Below are 27,257 nucleotides of genomic sequence, written 5' to 3'. Positions count from 1 at the left end.
GGAGGAGGTTGGCAACCTTAAAAGTGGGTCCCTCACAGACAGCAATTAAGAGGTCTGTTGACAAATTGGCAAAGTTCCTCTATAAGCTTGGATGGCATACTGAAATCCTGGTAGAGCGAAATCCAAAACAAAGTTTATTGTGGTAAATATTACAAGCAGTTGGCATGGAGAGTGAGAGATCTCAAATGCTCATTACAACTTAAGTATTTAACAATAAAGACCACTGTAGCTGCTTCCACATGGGGGAACAAAACAGAAGAAGAAGAGTTCGTTCTTATATGCTGCTTTTTCTGTACCAGAAGGAGTTTCAAAGTGGCTTACAATTGTCTTCCCTTTCCTCTCTCCACAACGGACACCTGGAGAGGTAAGTGGAGCTGATATTATTGCTTGGTCGGAACAGCTTTATCAGTGCTGTGGTGAGCCCAAGGTCACCCAGCTGGCTGCATGTGGGGGAGGAGCGGAAAATCAAGCCTGGCTTACCAGATTAGAAGCCTGCACTCCTAACCACTACAACCAAGCTGTGGAAACAGCAGCAATCACATGGGCAGGAAGGGGGGCCATGCACCCCTTCTTTACCCTGCTTACTGCATGTCCCCATCATTCTGGCCTTTGTGATAGAAATAGCCATACAGAGGAGCTGTTCTGATTCTCGAAGGATGCGGTGTGTGTGTATGTGTGTGTAGGGAGGATATGAGCCCAAGCAGAACAGCTCAGCCACAGTTTCCCAACTTTTGCCTCGTACAGGCTCCAGCCCAGTAGCTGAGCTGGTAGTTGCCAGTCTTTTTAGAACAAAAAAGTCCTTGTTGGTAGAGGGAAGAAATGGCTACTATGGGGATGGGGTCAGGTAAAATGATTGCTCTGTGAGCAGGAAAATCCAAACTTCCCTGCCACACAGCAACCTCTCAGGCTTAACTGTGATCTTCCCCAGAACTCTGCAGCAAAGCAGGTTTAAGAAACAGCAGAGAAGCCAGAGAAGCCCTGAGAGGTGCATGAATACACCACAATCTTATGGGGAGGCAGGCTGCTTCCCAACGGCACTGTACCTGGGGAACTGAGGAACTTGTGTGGAAATGGCTAGTACTTGGCAAAAGCAGCACCCAGGGATGACTTGCCAAGCAAATGATGTATTTAAAAAAACCCAAGTCATTTACTAAAACACAGCATTTCAGTTAACACATTTAGCTACAAGATGCCAAGGGGTGAGAAACCAAGTGATACACACACACACACGTCTCTTAACTGGGCCTCAGTTAATTTGGCGCAAAATGACAGGTGGGAATCGCATGAGCATTTCCTTGGCTAGAAGCAGACCCTTTAACACGTCCATTAACTAACCAGATATAGAGGCAGGTGTGCTCTCTGGGCTCCATTAGCTGGTTGACAGGATTCTATATTAAGAATTAGAAGCTGACAGATCTGACAAAGCCCATCATGCTGTGTTTGCTACTGTTGCAACTTTCAAAAGACAAGCCCCTTGGGATGCTTTCTTCAGTGCAGCTACCCTTGGCCAGCATTCAACTTCCTGAGGGCCCTGAAGCCACACTTCAGAACAGAACTGGCGTTTGTATAATCCACAGAGTGGCTGAGGAGGAATTTTGTAGGGACACTTCTTCTGCCACCACGTTGGGAGGGACACAGAGCTGGAATCTGTTTTCAAAAGCACCCAAGGCTTGCAACAGACCTTTAAAGAGCTTTCCCTGCCAAGCCATGATAATGTTGTAGTGTGGCTAGAGAAAGAAAGTAAGTGATGGGGGCAAGTCTCGGGAAGTCACTGTTATGCTACCAGTTGATGCAATGACAAAAGGGGCAAAGTGGGGATGCAGCAGCACGAGAACACACCATTTGCTGTTGTTGTGGAAGGGATAAATTTTTGTACCCCCATACAGATGTTATATCATTACCAGCCCTGCATCCACAAATACTGGGGACATATTAGCCAGGGAAATGCCTGGGGAGGGTAGCATACCAAGGGAACTTGGCATAACCTCCAGGCGATGTTCTAGGAGAAATGTCTGCTGCCCACCCCCTTTCTTCTGGGTTAATCTGTTTCCCTTCTGGTCTGTTCCTTCTTCATCAGAAGCTCTGACATTTTAACCATATATCTGTTTTAAAGTGGTTTGAGCCACATTGAGCCTAAAGCAGGGATTCCCAGCTAGGAGTCCACAGATCCCTGGGTGTTCACAGCCTTTCGCTTCCTGCCTTAATGGACTTGGTCACAAGCTAGGGAACTGGCCACCTCCACCTGGAGGGCTCCTTGGGGTTGTGGGGAGGGGGGAGTTGGTTATGGTGTGGTATGGGGGAGTCCGAGCTTCTCAGCTCCTGCCCTTCTTTCCAACCTACCTTAGCTGAAGCCGCCATCCTAATCGTAAAGCAAGAGGAGGGTAAAGGATGCAAGTGATGATGTCACTTCTGAGGGTATGGCAGGGAGGCTTGGCCAGCTGACTTTTCTGGGGGTCCTTGAAGCTTGAAAATTGATCTCAGGGGCTCCTTCACAGTGAAAAGCTTGAAAAAGGCTGGTCTAGAGCCACATTACACCTTTAAAAGTCAAGTGGTTTGGTGACTATTATCACTAGGTTCAAAACACACTCCAGATGGACTATAGACCCTGGGAATAGCAGTCTTCTTAATGATCCAGCTTCCAAGTAAACTTAGCAGACCCACAATAGGCGACAGGCCCTCAGGGATTGAAACTGAGGAGGAAGAGTAAACAGACATGATAGAGGAAGGAGGGATTCTCCAGGGATTTCTATTAGGACCAGAACCAGTATAGTGAGCAGGGAAGTGGCCAAGTTGACTTTCAGGGTGGTGAAGGGACCTAAGAGGGTCCCCAAAATGGGTGAATGGGCAGTACTGTACTTCACTAGTGCTTCTTTCATGTTGCCCTATATTGTTTCACTGTTAAGTAATCATTGCATGAAATCTGAACGGGTGCATTAGGTTGATGCAAGCTGTATTTGTACTATACTAGAGTTCATGTATTTAGAGAGCCGAGCTTGTTAACAACAGTGACACAGATAATTAACCCACATTGTTATACTCACCTGCACCACATTGAACGTGATACATATTATTCTGCAAGAATTCTTAATGACAAGCCTTGATTTCAAACAGCATACACCAGATTCTCATGTTATCACAAATGCATTGTATGAACCACACTAATGTGAAATACTGATAGCTAGTGCTGGAATCCCAGATTCATACTGGAGGAGTCTGGGGATCCTAACTTTGCCTGAAGCTCTGGGCCAGCCACTACCTCAGACTATGTGATCACATTTTCAAATCACCAAGAAGAGATTTAATACTTAAGGTTTGTTCCTGTGCTTCAGCACACATCACAGCAGACTCCTGTCACAGATACATTAGGAATAATTTTCCTATTTGGTAGTAAGTAAGGCCTTGCCTCTCATACAAGTCTGTGGAGCAAACCAGCCTTCGACACTGGCCTGCTACATAAATCAGAGTCTTTGTTTGCTCACTTCTTTAAATTTCTGATTCCACTGGAAGGGAAGCAACTCTGTCCCTCATGCTTCAACTGGGTTTGCCCACACCCAATTTGCTGCGACTGAAAAATTTAACTGAGGACAAAGGTTCTGAAGACAACTTTAGGGTTCTACACAAAGGAACTCAAACCTCTATGCAAGAACACGGCCTTTGATGACACTTCTGCGCAGTAATGTTACCTGGAACCCTGCATCAGAACAATATGTGGAATTTTTATCTCGTTAGAAGTAGGTAATTGTACTAGGCAAGCAACAAGCCATATTGGTTCTCTTTTGAAGAGAATAGCAATGGGTTTAAAGCAATGCTGATTTGTTGGGGCAGCAAGCCACAACTCATTGGAGGTAAGACATGACCAGTACAAGCCTATGCAGTTCCATCTTTACCCAAATAGACAGTATCCTAACTAGTTGGGGGAATTAGCAAAGGAGACTGAGCAAGAGGCAGGTAATCAGTAGTCTCCATTTATGTATACAAGGATTTTCCCTTTATGAGAATTCTCCAATAAATCAGACAGATGTTCAACTGGAAAGGCTTTTATTAAAAGGAAATGGAAATAAAAATGCACACATAATGAAGCATATAAGAAATAAGGAAAGCAGTGCAAAAACGGGGGAGGTTTTTAGGAAAGGGCTATAATTACCAATTTTGATGAGGTCTGTATCAGCAGCAAGTCGAAGAGCAAAACAGCTAGCATTTCGGGTGGTAAGAGAGGGTGCATGCGATTGGTATCAGGAGGAAGACACATTGAGCTGGGTATCAGGGTGCTATAGTTATTGGGTAAAATGTACTCTTATGAGAGATGACAGGCAAGCACAGTGACTTAATGGTTTAACTAGAGGTAGATGTAAAGGTGACAGCTGTACAAGCACTGGGAAGGGTGGGCAATTGAGAAAGTGAAAAGATTTATACATTGATGGCTGTTGATGGTATTATGCCGAGTGAATCAATTAATTCCAGGTCATGCATCTCTCCAAGCTAAGGAGGCAGTAGTTGGCCAGCTGCTCTCATCCCTTGAAAACTGTTTTCCTAGGCCGATGCCTGGCTGGCGTCAAGCTTGGTCCATTTTGGCCCAAGCAGTGCCCCTGCACTAAGATACTGAGGTTATGTATAAAGAGGAGTTGTGCCTCTGTAAGCTATAAACTAACCCTCTGCAATAGGAGGGGACTGACTGCTAGCACCACCTCTTTCTAAGTGAAGGATGTAGCTCTGCTTAGGATTGCACTGTACAGCATAGGCTAGATCTGCACAGGATTAAAATCTTTCAAAATAACATGTGACAAATGCTGGCCATCTGCACTGATCAGCTTGTCCAGGGTAGGAAAATGTGTGCTGTATGTTTGGGGAGGGGTGGGTAGGAGAAAGTTGTAATTGGCAGATAAGGAAGACAACATTAAGCAACACAGTCAATCTTTATTGAAAACTGAAGTATTAATACATAACAATTCCTGTTACATAAACGTGCTTTTAAGAATTTAACTCTGAGCTCACCTACTCGTCAGATTGCATAAAAATAAAAATGAATTTTACACAATTGGCTCAGAATGGAATTGCCACTCTTAAGTGTTGATGCAATAGTTCAATGCGGATGTGATGCTTTAAACTTGTTCTGGAAGACAACATTGACCTAAACTTGGAAAAAAGTACCAATACAACTGTTAAGACAGTTTTTCTTCTTAAAAAAAGTTATCAAAAAAGGAAACCTGTGCCTATTTTATAACAAACACTATTACTGGGGCCTCCTGAACCTCTGTTGCATGCACTCCCCCTTTCACCCCACAAGGGCAGCCAATAATAGCACTACAATAAAAATCCCACTAACAGATCCGTTCTACTAAAAACAAGTCTGTACAGCAGCAAGCTAAATGAAGCTTCTCCAGTTTGCTTGCTAAGTGCTCAAAAGTCACACCAGATTGGAAACAAGTCACACAGACACTGATGCTGGATAATTAGAGGTTAAACTGTTCAGAACACTCTGATATGTTGTTGGCTCCTGATACTGACATACTTGAAATTTCTATCAAGTTACTAAGGGTCAGATGGTCCTGTCTTTCCCACCTTAACTTCCTATTATTAGGTGCAAAACCTTTTCAAAGATGTCTTGGTGCACACATGGAACTCCTCTGCCTGCATTTCTCCATCCACTTCAAACAGGGTGGGGGAGGGATGGGAAATAAGCTTCACATACTGAAGTCAACTGAAAAGGCAGCTTTCGGAGAAGCTCCATATGTGCATCAACACTCCCAAAGTTCTGGAGCTGTGGGTGTTGTATTTGATACGTCACTTGGAAAGGTTCACACCTGTTTCCTAGCAGAGTAACCAATGTAAAAGGCTATACTAATTCTCAGATATATCAGGGAGTTCATACAGTGAGACAATTGGCCAGCAGGAACATTAAAGCTTTTTTTTTTAACCAATGCTTTTTCCAGAAGCAGCCACTAAATACTGGATATTCGTCAAAAATGTCAACTTGATGTTTTCATCTAAGCTGGTTTCAAAAATACCACAAATACTCTGTTCGGTATATGACAAGAGAAGCCCTCTAAAATTCCTGCATTTTAACTAGGGCAAAGTTAAAGCTGCTTTAAAATACAGTGATTCAGCAGTGGGAAGTTCTTGTTAAGAAACAAGTAAATGATTTGCCTTGCCAATTCTAATTTCACCAGAGATTAGACTGGCTGGAGAAGCCAACTGACAATGAAATGTTTTGATGCAAATGCTGTACCATGAAAGATTAGAACTCTAAGTGGCTTTTCAGTTTCAGGAATCCAGCTGCTGTGAATCCCATTCCTCCCCAACCCCAACATTACGATCACAACACCAAACACACCTTTTATGCTTGCTTTATACGTTTCTCAGAGTACTTACTTAGATTTGTGTATCCACAACATCATCTTTTAGTTAAACATTTATAGCCAGGATTAACAGAGGCTTTATTAGCTTCCTCTTATTTGGTTAGTGCTAAAACCTGCTGTCTACATCTACTAGTTTCTTGGGCAAAGAGTAGTTCCACAGAATGCAATTTTTTTTTTTTAAGTTACACACTTAGGATACTATCTGTGCAATCCTATACAGAATTACTCCAATCTAAACCCACTTATTTAAATGGGATTTGACTGAAATAATTCCGTATGAGACTGCACTGTATGTTACCTTTTATAGGAACCTCCTCTATACTTTCCATATTGTTTAAACACAATGTTTAGAGTGAAGCCCAGAACTTTTGTTTTGTTATTGCTGATTTTTTAATTCAGTTGATAAGTACATTGGCTGCATTCGCTCGACAGCAGCTTGATTTGAGCCTTGTCTCTACTGCATTAAATTCCCCTTTAAAAATTTTTGGGGAGTTCCAACACAGCTACATACTATGAATCTGAGATTTTACAACATACACACACCCACGCACGCACGCCCTCCCCACAGGAATTCTAAATAGGGAGTGGAACAAGCAGTGGGAGAAGATCCACAACATCCCCCTGCTGCCTGCAAACTCATTTGAAGTACAAACTTTCAGTTTCATATTCATGCTTTTTTATTATTTGCAACAATATACCAAGCTATATACACCCCTCATCACTGTGCTTTTGGTTACTTCCCTGGTGAGTCTACTGGAAGCATAGAGTCACCTCCAGGAAAATGCCCTCTCCTCTCCCTCCCACCCACAGATTAGAACAGGGGTAGTCAAACTGCAGCCCTCCAGATGTCCATGGACTACAATTCCCAGGAGCCCCTGCCAGCGAATGCTGGCAGGGTCTCCTGGGAATTGTAGTCCATGGACATCTGGAGGGCCGCAGTTTGACTACCCCTGGATTAGAATTTCTGGAAGGTGCAGTATCTTTTGCAACAAGTACTATTCCTCCCTTGCAGATGAATCCCATAAGACAACTTAGAAGAAAGTGCTCAAGTTAGATCACCTAAAGGCTGCAACTACTATGGTGTTCAGAAAGTAAGAGGAAGCATTTGGAAATGTGAAATCAGGAGAAAAATAAATTATAATTTTGTCCTTACCATTCACAAAGTGCTACATGAGCAGAAGGAGTTTAGGGTAGTTAAGCTAAGAGACTGAAAGAGGTGCTGCATTCACTGGATTTCATTTCAGCATAGCCTAGTTTCAAAACTCACAAATGTTCCATGCAGCAAGAGTTGTTTTTTTTTTTTAACTCAAAATTTGCTAAACTGGACTTCTGTCCATATCAAACTATCACTAGTCTGCGGAGCACTTTGTGAACTGATTCTTCCAACAGAATAGCTAAGCAGACTCGTCTTAAGCAGTACAGACTCAAATGGCAGGGGAAGGAAGGTCTTCTATACAGAAGGTTCTAAGCTGCAACAAGCACTCAAGATTAAGATTTAAAGTAAATTTACTTTTTGTTGTGCTAGAGGCTCTTGGATATTTGGGGGGGGGATTCCCATGGAAACAAACTTTATAAAACCTAAAGTAAAAAAAAATGAAGAGTGCTTATTGCAAAAAAGTTAAGCCATCAAGGCCCCAACCTCAATTGGGGGGGGGGGGGAGGTACACAGGCCTCCTATCCCAAGAAAGGATGAGAGGGTAGCATTAAAATCAGCATACATGCTACACAGGAGTAGCTACCAAATCTGATTAAAAGAATGATCACCCCCCCAGTATATCACTCCAAAATAAAGCAAAGGAGACTAATATTTCACAATTTTAAAAGCCTTGTGAATATACTATCAAAATTCTACACAGAAATTATTAACTTTAAAAGGGAATGGCATTTATAACAATTTACTTCACAAATTTATTGCTGGCAAAAGGTACTGGGAAAATAATGTTCGGTTACAGTATTCTAAATGATGCCAATTTAAAGAAAGCCCTTGATTGCATTTAGCGATAAAACTTCAAAAAATACAGGATCAGAATGATTTTGGTACACGAATAGGTTCCAAGACTAGCCCTATATCCCCAGAGCATTGACTGAGGTACTTCTGTAAAAACTCAAGTTGTAGCAGAGTTCAGAAGTAGTTCTTTGCAATGAAATACTGCATCTGCTTTCTTAACTCAGTTTTCCAAATGCAATTTTAGTAGGCAAAAAGAGGTTATGCAAAATTTAACACCAAAAAAAATACTGTCACCAATGAATACCTCTATACTTAATCATTTCCTAATTTAGTAACAGGTGTTTTTTTGGGGGGGTGGGAGGGACACAACTTGTGTCCTGACAACTGCTCTTGCTACACTTTGCTCATAATCCATGCTGCAAGGAAATCAAGCCAATAAAAAGCTGTTTAAAATGGTTTGTTCCCCTTTAAATATTAAACACGGAAGCTTACTTCAGAACACATAGCCCAATTCCTTCCTACTGACTGAAATATTCTGGCATTAGTACATTTTACAAAAGCAAGCTGGTCTGAACTGCAACAGTTTCGGCTGATAAGGACTTTTATGTTCTTTTGGGGGGGATTTGAAACCAAATGGAATTTGATTCTACTGGCAGTGTGGAAGTATTCTAGACATAACAGCAATCATCTGAATCAGTGATTTTTCTAGGAGGTAAACCATTATGTAGATGGTTTTCCACCTAATAATCTAATTGATTAAGTATGCCTTGATGATCCAGACAGAAAAACAAGCTGCTTTTGTTCACTGATGACCATACAACATTTTTTGTATAATTTAATTCTTATCTAAGAATGTTCATAACACTGAAAACAACTCCCCCCCCCCCCCACCGCGAATGGAAATGGAATAGGTATGCATGGTAAACAGATCCTCTGTAAGATTTCTACAAACTACAAATTCCTTTTCCAGTCACTGAACTAGGAAAAGAAAATATCACTTTATGGTGTCCCCTTCAACTGGTGCCTTCATCAACCTTAAAAGGTTAAAGCACTTCCTAATGTATAGTATGTTTTTTCTATGAAAAAAGAATCACTTTCACAATTCTACCTTTTAAGACCCTGCATACAATACGACAGTGCATCAGTAAAACAAATTGTAAAATACTTCTCGGCTCCTTTGGATTTTGCATATGACAGTTTTTGCATTAGTCACAGCAGGTAGATTGAGCAAGCTTTGTGTGTTTCTTAAACATGCATTCAACTAGATATGATCAATAAATTTATACTCCCTTTAATCATTATAATTAGCTAAAAAATTGCAAGACAGTCCACAAAACAGGATTTGCTTTAAGACTAACTCCTGGAGTTCCAAGATGTAAGATATGCAGCACTGGGACATCTTCAGTGATCTGGAATTAGTGTTTAGCAAAGGGTTGCAAGCATCAGAAGAAATAAGTCCTGGTTGGAGGCATGAGGGCTTCAGCACCAACTTTTAAACCTCAGTTACTTGATTGCATATCTCCCATCTCTAAACCTGCAAAGGAGGGTGACAAAAAGCCTAAGTGGTATCTCAGTCTGGTCTACTGCAGCAAGATATAGCCATGCAGATTGGTTTCAGATGCAGCACATCACTAGTTGCCTCAGTCCTAAGACCAGCCATGTTACAATGGCTTGCCAAGCAAAACAGCCTCCATAGTTTCTAGAGACAGCACAGCCCTATTCTTCTTCCTCATTGAACACACTTTGGAAATGCACCCATACGAGCTGCACTAGAAAGCCCAGATAAGCATGTATCATTTGCACAGAGATATTAATATAAGGATGTAATTGTGTTCAGACAGTCAGCGGTACCACAGATTCAATATTCAATAATAAAAGATTCTGATCACTCTTTTAAAATTTTTTCTCAAGGTAAGAGTTACTTCAAATATAGTTATTTTGCAGCTGCCCAAACGCATCCACTATTTTTTCTCAAGAACTGCATTGTTCACTTTTTGCTGAATGATCTTGAGGATATGGACAGAGTGGACAAATGATAATCGCTGAGCCCATGTTTTCATAAACCAGCTGGCTGGCAGTGTAGAGTAGAGGACCTCCTTGTGAGAGAGAGAGTGGTTCTACATCCTGTAGGAGGCCAAGTAAAACTTGGAAAGCCCTCCGAGTCCAGGGGCCTCAATCAATAATTTATTTTATACAAAATCAAAACTATCATGATACATCAGAGAATCCCCAGTAATTCAATAACTATGATGGGAGAGCATTTCCAGCAAAAGAAACAAACCTATAGACTGCAAATTTCAAAATGGGTCCTGACAACTACCTTCTCCACTCCACAAGAATTCAGTCATGTCTTATGCTAGCTCTCTCATGAAGAATCTGTTACAATTAGTTGCCTACTTTCAAACAAACACACACAAAAAAGTTGTACCAGTCACTTACACTGCCTGGTAATCACCACTGTGGGGGCACATAGCTATAAGTTGGAGTTCCTGGGGCCCGATAAGTAGGCATTGTAACTGGGTGTGGGGCTACAGGAGTTGGGGAATGTGTTGTCAACAGGGTACCTGAAGGCAGAAAAAAACAGTTCAGTATTTAATATCTCTAACAGATTACCGCATGTATCCATAAATGAACAGTGGCCAAGTTGACTAGATCTTTTGGTAGAACATGACTTGTTAGTTGATATTTTTGCTACTAAGCAAAATGTTTTTTCACCGGGATCCAGTGACCTCTTACCCAATGAATTTAAAAGACAGCTATCAATATTAAACAGCTAGCAGCACACCAATTAAAACAAAAACAGAGTGAAATTTAGGTAGCAGTATGTGATTTTGGGGGGGGGACAACAGTTTTTACCGAATACTTGGGTAAAGCCTAGCATTTCACATGTATCTTATATCAGGATCCTTTACAACAACCCTGAAATGTAAAGCCATACAATTTCCATTTCACAGACAGGGAACACAGGGCTGAATTATATGTGATAGCACAAAACTCTTTTTAAGTGACAGAGGTAAGCTATAGGAAAAGGAAGGGCTTGGCAAACATCAAGCAAATGTACCTTTCACTCTTAAAACCATGTCCCACCCCTCCACAACGTACAAGTTTTGTTCAGATGGTTACACAAGCCTGATGGGTAACTCTCCAACCATAAAGTTGTTACCTAATTTGTAAAAGTATTCTGCATACCAAATAAATGCTATAATAAGGCTACAATTCACGAAGACTCAAGTGAACTTGACGGGCAGATGTTTCAGATAAAAAAACTAGTTAACAATGCATTAGCAGTTTACGTAATGCAACATCACAGATGATTAACTGAATGGTAGAGTAAATGGCATTTTAAAAATGTCAGATAATACACAGAAGATTACTATCAGTCCCTATAAGCCACATTAAAAAAAATTAAGTATCCATGTTCAAAGACAGAATTCACAGGTGACATCCAGCTGACTAAGTTAAGAATTCAAAAAGTGAACTGCAAATTCCACACAGTCCTGCGAAAGAACAACAACAAAAAAGGATGACTGTACCTGCTGACATTGCCATTGTGGTCCCAGCCACCATTCCCATAGTGACACCATTTCCTCGAGGGGCTGGAATTGGTGCTGGATACATAGTTGCTGGCATTCCATTGGGCTGCACAACTGTAGTATGATGAATTACGTGGGGTGGTGCTGCATATAAAGGCTGTGTATAGTAAGTGCCTTGCTGTTGGGGGAAAAATATATATATATATAAACTTCTTCACACTGATGAACATGCATACATAAAATGGTTTCTGGAAAATAGTATTCATTAAACAGACATGAAACCAGAGACAGAACACTGCATTCTTTTTGGAAATGGGGCAGGTATGAAATTCTTCCAAGCAAGAAGGGCTGATTTTTAAAAAAGAAAAACAATTTGTCTTCAGAGGAATACCTAAAAGAAAAGCAGCTTACTGATCAGGCTCAGTTCAAGACTAAGCATGCTTTCAGTCTCTAGACATGAATGTCTGACACGGAATTTATTTGCTTACTTATATAGCAAGACAGCAGTGTGGCCTTTAAGAATGCAGCAGGAGAGCTACTGCCCTAAAGAACTTACAACCTAAAACTTGAAGGGACAAAGAAAAGGAAAAGTAATGGAAAGGGAGAAGGAAGCTGGGATAAACTGGAAGAATATGAATTTATTTTATCTATTTATACTCAGTTTCTGCACCAGAAAGAGACTAGGTGGCTATTTCTATTAATCAATCAATCAATCATCAATCAATCGCTTTGCATAAAGGTGAGTTTTGTAAACACCCCCCCCCCAGCTACCTGACTAAGTTCCATACATGAGATCTGGGTGGGTATTGTTGGGATTGCATTTTTAAAACTGATTAACTTTTTAAAATGATGTAAGCTGATATGAACCAGCTGGTCTGGAAGTGGTGGTCAACAAATATTATAATAAAGAAGCCTGTGTACGTTTATTGGTGCTATTTTGATAATGCAGCGCTTGTTCTGACTGGGATACTCCAATCCATTTGAAATCTGGAGGTTTATATTTGTTCTTTATAATTGCAGTCATTTATCTCTTAGGAGGAAATAAATGGTTTTCTGATGCGGCTAACTTGGAAATAGCATTCCGCAATTTCAAGGGGCCCACACCTACATAAAGGTACAAAAGATTCCTATTCCAGTAGATTGTAGAAAGGGTTGTCTATCACAACTCATATACACATTCTGTCACTGCAGGACTATCACCACCTCTGAGATAGTCTGGCACTACTGCTGATTACAGGTGATTGCATGACCCTCCATACAACAACACCCTACACATAGAAAACTAAGTAGTATGGGGAATGATAAACTATCTTCGCCTTGACATATTCACATTGATATTGCCATGGGACACGTAGGAGAGATACAACATAATTATATTTCACCCCTAAATGAGGAAGAAGAATTGGTTTTTATGCCCCACTCTGCACTGTCTAAAGAAATCTCAATGCGGTTTACAATTGCTTTCCCTTCCTCTCCACACAACAGACACCCTGTGAGGTAGGTGAGGCTGAGAGAGTTCTGATAGGGCTGCTTGGTCAGAACAGCACTATCAGGGCTGTAATGAGCCCAAGGTCACTTAAGTAGCTGCAGGTGGAGTGGGGAATCAAACCTGGCTTACCATATTAGAAGCTGCCACTCTTAATCACTATGGCCCATTATGCACGGCCACCGAAACGGCGATTTCGGGTCACATGGAAAACGCGGAGGGGGAAGACACGACGCATACCGGTTATGTACGGGGCGGGGCGCGACGGCGGCAAAACCCAGAGTAACCGATTATGCACGCGGCGATCCGGGCGCCGCTTCTGGTTGCACCCCGGTCACCCGGAAGCTGCGCTTTCTTCCGCGTTTCACTGACGCGGCTTTTTCGGTGGCATGCACCGAAGCTGCGGCCGGTTGCAGCTGGCTCCGTGCGTTATCGGTGATTTTAGTCGTCGCCATTCCACCCCGAATGTGCGCTAAAACCCCCGTGCATAATGGGTCTATGCGAAGCTGGCTCTGAGATGATGATAATAATAATAATAATAATTTTATGTTTATAGACCTGGTTAGCTTTAGATAGCCAGCAGCACTTCTGTTGGCTTTCTGAAGCCAACCAGGAAGGGCAGTTGGCTCGAAAGCAAAACATGAGGCATGAGAGGAAAGAGACACTATAACTGAGTCAACCGCACTAGTTAGGAACATCCTATTATTTACAGACAAATGAAAAATATCTCACTTATGATTTTACCTGTGCATATGGATTCTGCTGTGGATAGGCACTTCGAACCGGATACACTGCAGTTTGGTAGGGGTTGGGTGATGAAGAATAGGGAGGCACTGCACCACTTGTAGGTGAACAGGAGACTTTATATGGTGTGCCCGGCGTATAACCTGAAACAAAGATAAAATAGCCACATGTAGTCTTTTTGTCCTGACAGTCACTTCAAATTTTGACATGGTACCATAAGAAATCTCATGACAGACTTACTCAGTGCAACATCTTAACTACAGACAGGCAAGTACTGAGGATGAGAGGAAACAAATAATAATATCTAAGGGAGACAATTTTGCATAGCCCCATAAGCTGCAAAAGCCCTGTGCAATGAATGACAAAACCAGATTCCAAGCTAAGTTAACAAAGAATCAAAAAAAGAGTGTAACTGCATGTCTCATCAGCCTAATTTTACCAGCAGGATGCTAACAGCTCCTATGGCAAAGAAAATGGAGCAATATTAGCTCATGCATTTTTTAATTATCCAGTTCTTATATTGAGCATAATAATATTGACCAAGCGCACAAAGGGCATAGTCTTGATAAGCTTTTAGGAGAGAGGCAGGGTTTCTCAAATTATTTCTTTGAATTAGAAGCAGAAGAAAGTTTGTCAATCATTGTTATAGGTTTCAACTAAGATATTTAATTTCTACTATTAAGGATAACATTAAATATATTATATACTAATTGTTGTATACTAAGGTTATAATTGTGATCTGCAGCTTTAATAATGTGGCAATTTTATATGCAGTTGCATGGAATTACCAGGGTGAGTTTCAGGTTTTGTACCAGATTAAGACTAAGACTGGCTCACTTCCTATATAAGTGTTTAGTTATGAATAATAGGTAAGTTTAAATAGCAAAGCTTGCTTTTGTAGAATAATTAAATTCCATTCAGCTACATGGTATTCTTTAAGTTGTAATAATCATGGTTAATTCGAAGGAGCTAGCTTCAGAGGAAGATATAGTTGAGGATCAACTGCAAAATGGGCTTACACCTAAATGCTGGTAATTTGCTTGTCCGCAGTTTATCACAAAAGCTTTTTTGTACCATCATAAAGCTAAGAGTTTTGCCTGCTTGCTTACAGTTTTTTTTTTTACAGAAGCTGTTTTGCAGTATCACAAGGTTAGGACTTTCCTAAATTTATTTTAAAGGATTACATCAACAGTTGTGATATCCTTATTATTCTTCCAATTAATATGGAAAGTAATTATATATATATTTATTATTATAAAACACAGTAGCCATTATTCACAGTGATTGTTCCTGGAATTATTATTTCCCAAGCATCTTTAAACGTCCCGTAGTGTGCGGCGCCGCGGACTAAATAAAACAGTAAGGGCTGGTGGGGAGGAGTTAGGGCGGGCTCTGTCCTGGATAAAAACTCGGAGGAGCGAATCAGGAGCCGCAAAGCGGCTCCTGATTCGCTCCTCCGAGTGGCACTTGGCCCGACTCCCAGATGCTGCGCCACAGACTCCACTCTGCCCGAGCCGCCATCCTGCACGGATGGCCGCCAGGGAGGAGCCTCGCCCCACTTCCCTGAGCTTCGGGAACATCGCTTTCCCTCCGCCCACGGAATGCCCTTCCCCCGCAACCTCACGCGGCCGTCCTCTGCCTCGCCGCCCCCCCCCACCAGCGCACCCTTCCCACCCGCACCCCGGACGGCCCTCCCTGCCTTCCACCCCCATCCCCGATGTCCTGTCACGGCTGCCGCTGCCCGCACACTTCCCCCCCAAACCCAACCCCACCCCACTTGCGCCTCGCCGCTTCCCCCATTTTCCCCGAGGTTCCCCGCCGAGCCCCGAACTCCTAGCCCCCCTTACCCGGTTGCCCTCCTCTCACACACTTCGCTGCCGCAGCTGCGGCCCGCGCCCACGCCGCGGTCGAAGACGGCCCACCGCCCACGCTGCAAGATGGCGGCCGAAACCAGGACGACGACGCCGAGCCCGCGTTGACGAAGAGGGCGAATACATGCAGCCGCCCATGCTCCGCGATGGCTCCCGAGATGACGCCGACGCCACCGAGCCACACCAGCAAGTCACGGCCAAGCCGCCGACTGAGCCGCAACATGGCTGCTCCCTCAGGTACGCCTCGCTCTGCCCTGTACGCTGTCCTCCCTTCCTAAACCTCACCTCCCCTATTCCTTGCTCTGCCCCCAGGACCCCTCGCTTACTCCGGCCTGCTCTTCCAGGCCCACTTCTAGGGACCCCTGCCAGCACCCCATGGGAAGCCACGCCGCCTGCTAGCGCCCATTGTATTCCCACTACAATGGGCTTTATTCCTAGTAGAATATATTTTGCAAACATGACATATAATTTCTCATGTCGTTTGTCTTAATACTTTGCATATTGTTAGTTTTTAACAACGTTTCTGCATACATACCTGTTTGGAATGTAGGATTTGCTGCAGGGTACATGTTAGGAGAATAGGCAGGAGCAGCAGCTGCATAGCCCATTGGGAATCCAGCTGGGGAAAAAAGCAACAGTCATAAGTTACTTTATCACCTACAGTGCTATCCAAATAGTATTTTCTAAACAAGCTATACATCTAAACAAGCTATACATTTTCTAAACAAGCTGTATCACTGTTTCTCTAATTATACACTTGGCTCCCAAATGTGGATCCAGCTCCAAGCTGGTGAACCCTGTGTGCTGGCTAGCAGCGTGATTTCAAGCTAAGAAGACGGGAAGAAAGGGAGAAGCATGAGGGTTGAGGGGCAGAGAAGGGGGGACATGATGTTTCTCTTTATCCTTGAGTCTCTGCAAGTTCCCCATTTGAAATCTGAAGAGAAACATCTCAGGATTGTAAAGAAAGTCATGGGATTTAGACTTTTGCCTTCAAAGCAGGTAATATTCCATGATTCCATTACTGTATATATAATGCTCAACATACCCTTGATGCCACCAGTTGCTAACAGCAGCAACAGAAGTCAAAACTCTTGATAACTCATTTCTTCTCAAAACAGCTGTTACCAAAATTATATGTGAAGTTGTTTGGCTGAAAGTTCATACAGCCAAAAAACACAAAATTGCTATACTAATACCAGAAAATCAAATGAAATAAGGTAATATATATTGGATTGATGCATACCATCACAGGTTGAGGTTTAAATGGCAATGAATTATTTTTAAAGGTAAAATGTAAACACAGAAATACAGGGTTGAATCCAAATGGTTTTCCCACCCAATTAACTATACCCAATTCACTCCCTACTAGAGCCCTGAGTCTCACATGATTTTTGTATATGCTGGCCCCATGATCCCCAGAATGACTTTATTTAGTGATCAAAGGATACCACTCCATTTTTTTATCAGCACAACACTGGGTTCAATCCAAAGTGTTAATATCCAAGCTATTTAAAAAAAAAAACTCTTTCAGATTGTACAGTAAATATACAGCTCAAACATATTTGGGCGAATTTTAGATATCTAGGCAGTAATGTTAGAAATGGCCTAGCAATCTGCTTTGTGTGTTTATTATGATGGACGGGTACTGCATAGTCAAACTGATTCAGCCAAAAATATTCAGAAATAAACCTGGTATTACTGGGCAACCATGTTACAATTTGAAGAATATCAAGATTAGGCCACTTGCACACAGATACATTTGAAGTGGATAGGTCCAGAATCTGTGGGTAGTTGTGGCTGCCCGGTAAACTGACCCGTGCTTCTGTTCTCAGCTGGCAAACACAAAAAGCCACCCAAGACTCTTCAGGGGGAAATCTTGATAAGCAGCAGGCTCTTAATAGCTGTTAATTGCATAAATGTGTGCTGGCTTACACATACTGCTAATTCCACACAGAACTTCATTTTACACATCTGAAATGTGCAAGTATAAAGGACTATATCTCCACAATATGTACCAAGTACACATATACTACAAACTGAACTATCAATAAACATGTTTATAATGTTTTCCTTCAACTTTCGAGCCCTCCACACAAACTGTTAATTTCCCCAACAGAATGAAAAGCAAGATACTATTAATATACATGTATTAAATGGTACTTATTTGGTCACAGGAATCATAGAATCACAGAGTTGGAAGGGACCTCATGGGTCATGTAGTCCAACCCCCTGCACTGTCAGGACATTCACAACTCTATCACTCACCCACTGTAACCTGCCACCCCTTTGAATCTTCACAGAATCAGCCTCTCCATCAGATGGCTATCCAGCCTCTGTATAAAATCTCCAAAGATGGAGAACCCACCACCTCCCAAGGAAGCTTGTTCCACTGAGAAACCGCTCTCAGGAACTTCTTCCGGATGTTTAGATGGAATTTCTTTTGAATTAATTTCATCCCATTTGTTCTGTTCTGTCCCTTCGGGGCAAGAGAGAACAACTCTGCTCCATCCTCTACATGGCAGCCTTGTAAATACTTGAAGATGGTTATCAGATCCCCTTTCATTCATCTCATCTTCAGGCTAAACAGACCAAGCTCCCCCAACCTTTCCTCATACTTCTTGGTCTCCAAAGAAGTAAGCAAGAAATTATTCCATGACAATAAGTACGGAAGCTTTATTGAAAAACCTGCACTATTTCTTTTAAGCAACATACCTAACATTAATTTTGTACACTGGAAGTCTCCTAAACTGTTGGTTACTTTTGTAGACTTATTTATTCAGTTCCTTATGGTAGGACAGAGCTGAGGTATAATGGTCTGCCTAAGATCAGCCAGTCAATATATTGTCAAGGTGATATCTGAACTACTGACAGTCACAGTTCTAACCACAGCACTAGATACACTTGAAAAGTGAGCATGCTCAAATATCCTGTTGCAAGGCTGAAATAAATGCATTTCAAATACCGTAAGAAGATTTTAACAGCTATAAGGCTGAGCATTTATCTGCCCTTGGAGAACATCAATTGGCATATGTGTTTTAAAAATATTATGCGGTAGTGCTAATGGCTTCCTACTATACCAGGGACCTCTAGTAAGTTGTTTTCAAAGTATCTCTAGAAAAAAAATGCAAATGAAATTCAGAAAGTCAGTACAGATTCATTTTTGATTCATTTTGATCCTAATAGCAGTTTACAGAAGCTATTTTAACAAAAAGTCATCAACATTGTGTAGATGCTAAGTATTTGCAAGAAATAGTAATGCTCCTAGTGAGGCAAGAATAGCAGAGTATTCCTGCAAATTCATCATTTCTTCATGAAGAAACAAAAGGAGAGCAGCACCCTTTAGTCATGCATCAGAAGAAAAATTATGGTACCTTATCTTGCATTACGCATGTGATAATATATTTTCTATTAGCATTAGTTCATTTCAGGATATAAGCAAGATCAGATACTGAATATTAAGCTGTCAAGTGAAGCATTTTATAGCCCCAAACAAAATGTTAAGCCATGATATCAAGTCATCCTCAGATCTGCGTTACTTGAAACCAAACAGTGGTTATGTTGACATATGAAAGATTATTTTGAACACCAAGACTACAGTCCTATACCCATAATGCAAGAATACAAAAATCCAATTGTAACTGCACAAAATAGACTTATTTATTTATACTTTGATTTATAAGACCGCCCCTCTCGGCCCAGCCGTCTCAGGGTGGAGTACATCAATGTTTCTTCTATGATTCTATATAGGGAAGATTAGTTTAAATAATCACTTCAGCAATGTTCCCCCAGGCCTGTGACTGAGGCCCAAACAGACCATCAAGAAGTGCTGGCCTCACTGCTGAAACATAGGAAAGATCTGCTGTCCAAGGATCTCAAACCCTCTCCCAGCTCAAATTAGGCAACTGGAAGTTAGACTAGTTTTAATGTTTTTTAGTATGAGGTTTTGTTTTAAACCGTATTGCTACCTGCCCTGAGCTATCTAGGATGGGTGGGAAACAAAAATAAAATATATTATTATTATATGAATTTCAATCACTGTCATACAACTTTTCCAAAGGGCACTGTAGCACTGTAGTTTGTGTGGCTCTTTCCATGCCTCCTGGACCCAGAAAAGAATAAGGTGCCAGCATTAGCTCTAAGGCACTGTGCCTTCTGGGATCACAGCCAAGTACCACAGTAGCTCACCACAGGATCTACTGCCTCAGGGTTGCTCCACCCATCTTCCCATGACATGTTACCTATTTGCCATTTTGGAAAAATGGCACAACCAGTTTCCTGGAATCTCCTGTGTCTCTGATATTCTTTATGCCCAAAGAAATTGAGGGTTGAAAATGCAACCTGATGTTACATCACTCAAGGCCAGTGAGCTAAATGTAGAGCCAACAGCTGTATTTGCCTATCTTTATGGCTCGACCAGTTTGTTATTCAGATACCCTCTAGTTGTTAACTGGCTAATCGATCCATACTGAAAGTTGAAATTAAAATTAACTCAATATCCAAGGTTTTAAAATTTTTACTACACCTGAAGTAGTATGTTTCGAGTTTTACATACCTGGATAACCAATTCCTTTGGCATTTGCATAGGGAACCCCAGAAGATCCAGGACTATAGACAGGATTCATGATTTCAGTAACTGTAAGAAATACGTTATGAAAATAATGTTTAGTTCCTAACTACTATTGTTCAAGTGAATATTAAACAATTAACCTAATTTCATCTCAGTTTCTCACTTCCTTACACATGCAACAAATGCTATTCTCCACTTTAACATTGTTAATTACATCTGCTGATTATCACATGAAATAGCACTCATATGTAGGGTGAATTTTCCTCCTAGTGCAAGGAACTTCTGTCCACTGAGTGTGACTTCTGGCATCCCCCATAGCAGCCTCAAATGCCACTCTAAAATCTTGCTGGATACACCCCACATCTTTACAGTGTAGCCTTATGCCTCTACCATTGCATATAAATGCACACAGACCCAAATGAAGGCTAGTTACCATCTTGTTTTGACTATACATTCTGGAAGTTTTTTCTTGTACTTCAGAGAACAAAAATTTCCTTATGGGGGGGAAAAGGTCCCTGGAAAAGATACGCTTATAATTTTTCACACAGATACAAAATTGCCCCAACAGATTGAGGTGTATGGCTGGGGAAACTAACTCAAAATAAACCTGTGGACCAGCTTATCTGATTGTTTTAAGGGTTAGTGATGTGCTGATAGTATCTAAAGGAATATTATCTAAACAGTTCTTATATTTGACACAGCATGTTTCTACATATATTAAAGCTTGTAACAGGAGTTTTTAGCTTTTTTACAGCTCAGAAACCAGTTCTGAAGTTAGAGGTTTAGTTATACAGGACCAATGCAATACCCTATACTAAAACTTCATTTCAATAAATTGTTTGCTAAAAGACACAGAATACTATGGGTTATCTGCATTCTCTTTAAAAAAACATTAAATGTATCAAACATTAGCCTTTTGGGATTACTTTATCATTTACAATTGTAACTTTTGTAATTAAACTTTCTACTTGTCAGTTCTAGTTGCCCCCTAACTATACTAAATCTCTCCACATTCCAAATCATTTCCCCACATACTATCCATTTAGTTCCTTTGATTTCAGCCAAAAGCTTCATAGTAAAATACACAAACTACAAATGTAAGTATTACATGAACAATATATACAACAGGATGATGTTTTAATCCCAAAAAACAAGCCCTGAAGAAAATCTTGCTCTGTAACACTAAGTGTTTTTCAGGGTCTGCATCTAGTTTTTTTTTTTATAGCCATGGGCAAATGTTAGACTCTCTCTTACTTCAAGTTTACATGGATATGCAGCATTTTCAGTTCCTACTATCCATGATCACAGAACACTATACTTCAGGAGAATCTGGAAAACTCCTAATAATACATGTAAGGTCAACACCATAGATACAAAATTGAATCAATCAATCAATCAATCAAAAATATGAATAAAGAAGATGAAGCATTCAGTTTAGCCTTGTGACACAGAAGAATTCACAAGCAATTTATCTATATATTTTTGAAGACAATATAAAGTGTGTGTGAGGTTTCCGGCCCTAGGATAATCAAACCAAGTCTGACACCTTTAACTCAAAATTAGGAAACAAACTACCAACACACAATGCAAACTCTGCATGTTACAGCATTTCACAAGAAGAATCCTCTACTAACACATTTAAAAAGTTAGACCAGTTTTAACTGCATAGTTTTACAACTGAGATACAGATGTCTGATGGATATACCTGGGCTATACAGAAAACCAAAGTCATTTCACCCCAGGCTGAAATGCAGCAAACTGCTTGAGAACCTGGGCATTTTATTACACTTATATAATTACAGTCTCTCTAGAAGATTATATTTGAATAGACAACAAGCATACTAAAATTTAAGTGTACTGTTACCTACATCTTACACTGTATCATATTAAAATTCCTTCTAATATCTTTGTGAATATAAGTAGTTAGGGCTTTCTGCTTTTCCTATACACTAAAAATGCTGTATCAGTAAGTTTCTATGAAAGAAGAAAAATTACAAGGGGTAGGTAATGTAGACCCATCTGGAAAATCAGAATGATTATTTTGTTAGTTGCAGAATCAGGCAATATGACATTCTACTATCTGAAATGGAATGTAGGTGTTGAGATAATTACCAACAAGGAAGCACATAGCAGAGCAGCTGGAAACAGAACAGCAAGGAAGCAATCCTCACTCTTCCTCAGCAGTCATAGTGCCAGAGTCAAACAAAACTGAAGAGCACTTCAAATATTTGTTGGTATATAAATAGCATAAAATTAAAAATATATATAGTCTATCCACACTTTCTTGGAAATAAGCCCCATTTAAAAACCGTGGGTTTTCCTATGAATACAGGATTGCACTGCAACTCTTCTCAAAAGATTCCTGCAAACTGAAGGAATTTTGTGATTGTCCAAGCATATTCTTGCATGCCGCAGACTATGCTTTTTCACCCTACTCCCTTTCAAAGAAAGGCAAGAGTCATGGTATTCCTAAAGCAAGAAAGCTTGTTCCATCACAGTATGTTTTCAGTACTATTTCAGGTTCTATTTTACTACACATACAATAATTAGGACAATACAAGCTGATTCTTGGCTATTAATCTTCACTAAAAAGCCTCTTGTCACACTGATCTGGAACTCTGCTACCAATAACTTGCAAACCAGTTTAATGGCTCATAAAATCTCAGGATTCTGTAAAGATGGCTTAAAAAAGAAAAGTAATTTAAATACAACAAAGGTACACATTATATTTGGCTTAACAATTAGTTTTAACTACCAAAAACTTAGTTCATAATTTGAACTGTCAGTGAATGCTGACTGTGGAACTGGAGATGTATGAATTTTTCTATAATCAATACTTTGGGCTTGGGGCATTCATACAAATCATGCTGAGGATAAATACGGTTAGCAAGCAGTAAGCTTTGTACAGCACTGTACAGCATGCAAATGCCTGCATGATGCCCCACTAGGTCTGAACCATTTTTAGTTGACTGAGAGGGCCAAGGACCTCACTAATTTTCATTCAAAACGCGTGTGCACAGGTTTGCAGGGACGCAAGCCAACAACACATGTATTCTTGGAAATATGCACGACTTATTTCAACTGAACTCGTTCCCCGGAAACTAGCCTTAAAGAACAGCCTCTCGTATTGTGAATGACGAGACGCCTCATTCAGGAAGACCACCACGGGTGCAATTTCTCTCTCTGCGCAGCAGTCTAATTTTAAGGCTGCTTGCGCGTTTTGCTCTTTGTCACCGCAGCCGAGAGCGAGCAGGGCCCACAGCCTCACCCCTTTCCGCCCCTGGCAAAGCGGGCACCCCATCCCATTCCCCCCGCGTCCGCAACACCCACTGGGCGAGGCGCCCTGACCTCAGCCCAGGGCCCAGAACGCGCCCGCCCAGCCTCGCCGCCGACTAGCGAGAGCGAGGCCAAGAAGCGGAGCGCGGCGGCTGGCCTGAGGGCGGCGTGAGCGGCTCTGCATGGGCCTTGCACTGGCCGTCCATCCCCCGCCGCGGCCTTGCCCGGGGAACCGCAGCTAGGGCGGAAACAAGGGCGAATGCAGAGCGGCCAACCCCGCGGGGGGCGCCCTCCCCTCGGTGGCCCCGCGCCTGCCAGCCCCCCCCCCCTTGAGGGCGCAGCGGCGGAGGGAGGGGCTGAGGCGGCGGCGCTGCGCTCCTTCACTTACGAGGCTGCGGCGGTTTGTCGCAGCGGCGGCCCCGGCCCGGCTGTGGCTCTCTCGCTCTCGGTGGCTGAGGCGGGAGGGGGCCGAGCCTGGAGCGGCTGCCGCTGCTGCGCGCTGACTACAGGTCCCTGCCGGCTGCTCCGTCCAGTCCGCCTCTCGGTCCCTGCTCTCCGGAGAACTGCGCAGCAACCTAGCGGCCCAGGACGTCACATCCGCCAGTCGGCTGGGTGCAGAGGATGGACGGCGGCCGTGCGAGCCTGAAGCCCCCAAAGGCCAGGGGAAGCCACCATCACGTGCAGGGGGCGGCAACGCGAAGGGTCAGTCCCCGTCACGTGGCGCCAGGGTGTCGCGCGACCTGTCAATCTTCCCCCCCTGTTCTTGCTTGGGAGAAAGCCGGAGTGGGTTGTTCAGGCTGACAGCTTTTAAAAGCGGGAGAAGGAAAGCTAGTTGAGTCCTCCAGACTCGAGTGAGCGAACCCCCCTGAACCAACGCAGCTGTTCATGTTCCTTTATTTGGAAAAAAAGGAATGTATAGCCTGTCTTCTGCCTTTCTACTCCATAAATAAAAATGCCTTCAAAGTGTTATACAACATGTATTTAAAAGAGTCGTTTAAAAAGCAAGCACTAAAGCAACACGAAAATAGTTAAGAGCCTATCAGAAGTAAATTAACAAGAAAAATAAGCCTGCAATCCTAATAACACTTGCTTTTGAGTAAGGCCCACAGAATAAAACAAGACATTTATGAATTGATTGGTTTAGGATTGCTCCCTAAAAGTGTGTTTTTGCATGGTAATTATTATGACATGCCCAACTGAATACAATGGATTTATCCTGGTGTTTAGAACTGTAATGGCATTAGGCAAATTTCCCTTAGGAATAATAAAGCCTTGCCTACAGAGAGAATTCCTAAGCTGCTGGTGCCACTACTGAAAAGTCTTTCCAGTAGCCACACATTCCTAAAGGTGAGGGTAGATGGGGAAGAGATTCTTCATTCTGGCATATTGGTTGTAGAGCAGAGGAATCCTTTAAATATCAAGATTTCAGAATGTTTGGGTCTTGAGAGATCACTTTTGCATTGAACAATTAAGGTGACCAGATTGTCCCACTTTTGGAGGGACTTTTGGGGGTACCTGGCAAATTGTACTTATGTTGAAATTTATATATATATATATATATATATATATATATATATATATATATATATATATATATTTTACAATACTATATTACAATACTCTTCTATACGTTCTATGAAACTTTTTGTTGCTCCATATAGACCAAATTTTAAATCAAGAACCCCCACCCCCCGGTCAATGGTGTCCTGCTTTACCAATGTTAAAATCTGGTCACCTTAACCTAGAAGAAGAAGAAAAAGAGTTGGTTCTTATATGTTGTTTTTCTCTACTCGAAGGAGGCTCAAAGTGGCTTACAGTCCCCTTCCCTTTCCTCTCCGCACAACAGACACCCTGTGAGGTGGGTGAGCCCTGATATCACTGCTCGGTCAAAACAGTTTTATCAGTGCCATGGCGGGCCCAAGGTCACTCAGCTGGCTGCATGTGGGGAAGTGCAGAATCGAACCCAGCTCGCCAGATTAAAAATCCGCACTCCTAACCGCTACACCAAACTGGCACTCCTTGATATGGACTTGCAGCCAGGGAAGATTTTTAAGAACTGAATATGATTTCTGTGACACATTCTAGTAAAAAACCAAAACTATACCCTGATCATCACAAACTTGCTGAAGTATTTGAACATTTTCAATAATAGCTCCACAAAGTTTATCTTACAGAAGCAGCTTGGTGTAGTGGTTAGGAGTGCCGACTTCTAATCTGGTGAGCTGGGTTTGATTCCCCGCTTCCCCACATTCAGTCAGCTGGGTGCCCTTGGGCTCGCCCCAGCACTGATAAAGCTGTTCTGACCTTAGCAGTAATATTATGGCTCTCTCAGCCTCACCTACCTCACAGGGTGTCTGTTGTGGGGAGAGGAAAGGGAAGGTGATTGTCTGCCGCTTTGAAACTCCTGCTAGAGGAAAGCAGCATAGAAGAACCAACTCTTCTTCTTCTAATCTAGAATGATTGTAACTGGGTCATGTATAATTGTGATCAAATCTTTTCCCTGGTTCTTTCAACTATACCTTGTAAGATGCAAAGTAGACAAGAATGTCTTTCATGAGTACATTGGTTGTGTGAATGGACTTGAATATGGAACTAGGAGCTGGATGTTTTAACAGTACCTTGTGATATGGTAAGATGCATTAAAGAAGTTATAAGACTCGAGATGTGTGCATTTTTGTGCGAGATGGAGGTGTTTTTCTTTAGACATGGAACAAATAAACAGTACAGTGACCTAGTGGTTGGAGATTTTTGTAATAGTGATATATTGCTTCAAAAGTACCATGACAAAGGAAGAGCCCCCCCCCCCCCTTTCTGAACTGTTGTATCAGCTCCGGCCACAGATTCACCCTGCTATTTTTTTCTATTGGCTGAGTCATTATGGAGCCATGAAAGAATGGCATAAGAGGCAAATTCCAGAACCTAAGCCTCAGACACTTCTAACTGGTATCCTATGTGTGGGCAAATAGTTCCAAGAAAATCATGCTGCAAGGAAGGTACTGAAATTGCACCAGAGACAAAAAGATACTATCACAGCTCACCAATCACAGAGTGGCATCCTGTTGACTCCCTTGTTACTCAGCCTGGGACTCTGCCACTAGACCCCAACAGTGCTGCTCTTCTTCCTGTCCCCACTTCTCTCTGGGTACCCAGCAGCAGCAGATTGATTCCCAGGGATTTTGTCCAGCCTGAGATTCTGCCCCCAGATTCCTTTTGCCTTTTAAAAGACTCCTTCTCTCTGTTTCTCAGTTGCATCAGAAGAGACCAGTCTCTCTTACATGAGCTCTCTAGGGGTTGCTCTCCTATTGCTTTCAGCCATTAAGGGAACTGAGTTTCTTGCTTGACATTTTAGATGGATTTGAGTTGCTTTCTTTAATTTTATGATAGAACAAAGATTAGACGAAATGCCTAAAGCCAGTTTCCCTGAGAATGTGCTGGAAGGTGACACTGTTTCAGCAGTAAATTTAAGCCAATTATCT

General features: G+C 41.9%; 1 protein-coding gene across 1 annotated transcript; it reads right to left on the bottom strand.

The window, feature by feature from the left end:
* Positions 1-4,894: 4,894 nt before the first annotated feature.
* FAM168B (family with sequence similarity 168 member B) lies at positions 4,895-24,418 on the bottom strand. Its single transcript, XM_077349354.1, has 7 exons — positions 24,170-24,418; positions 20,491-20,571; positions 16,474-16,557; positions 14,068-14,210; positions 11,838-12,015; positions 10,744-10,868; positions 4,895-9,838 (listed from the first exon to the last, which is right to left on the bottom strand). The coding sequence occupies exons 2-6, from the start codon at positions 20,558-20,560 to the stop codon at positions 10,756-10,758; spliced, it is 588 nt and encodes a 195-aa protein (XP_077205469.1). The 5' UTR covers positions 20,561-20,571; positions 24,170-24,418; the 3' UTR covers positions 4,895-9,838; positions 10,744-10,755.
* Positions 24,419-27,257: the final 2,839 nt, after the last annotated feature.

The sequence above is a fragment of the Paroedura picta genome, chromosome 8 (genome assembly GCF_049243985.1).
Source record: "Paroedura picta isolate Pp20150507F chromosome 8, Ppicta_v3.0, whole genome shotgun sequence".
Lineage (NCBI taxonomy): Eukaryota > Metazoa > Chordata > Lepidosauria > Squamata > Gekkonidae > Paroedura > Paroedura picta.
Note: the sequence above shows the minus strand (reverse complement) of the source record. Positions and strands in the feature narration are given on the sequence as shown.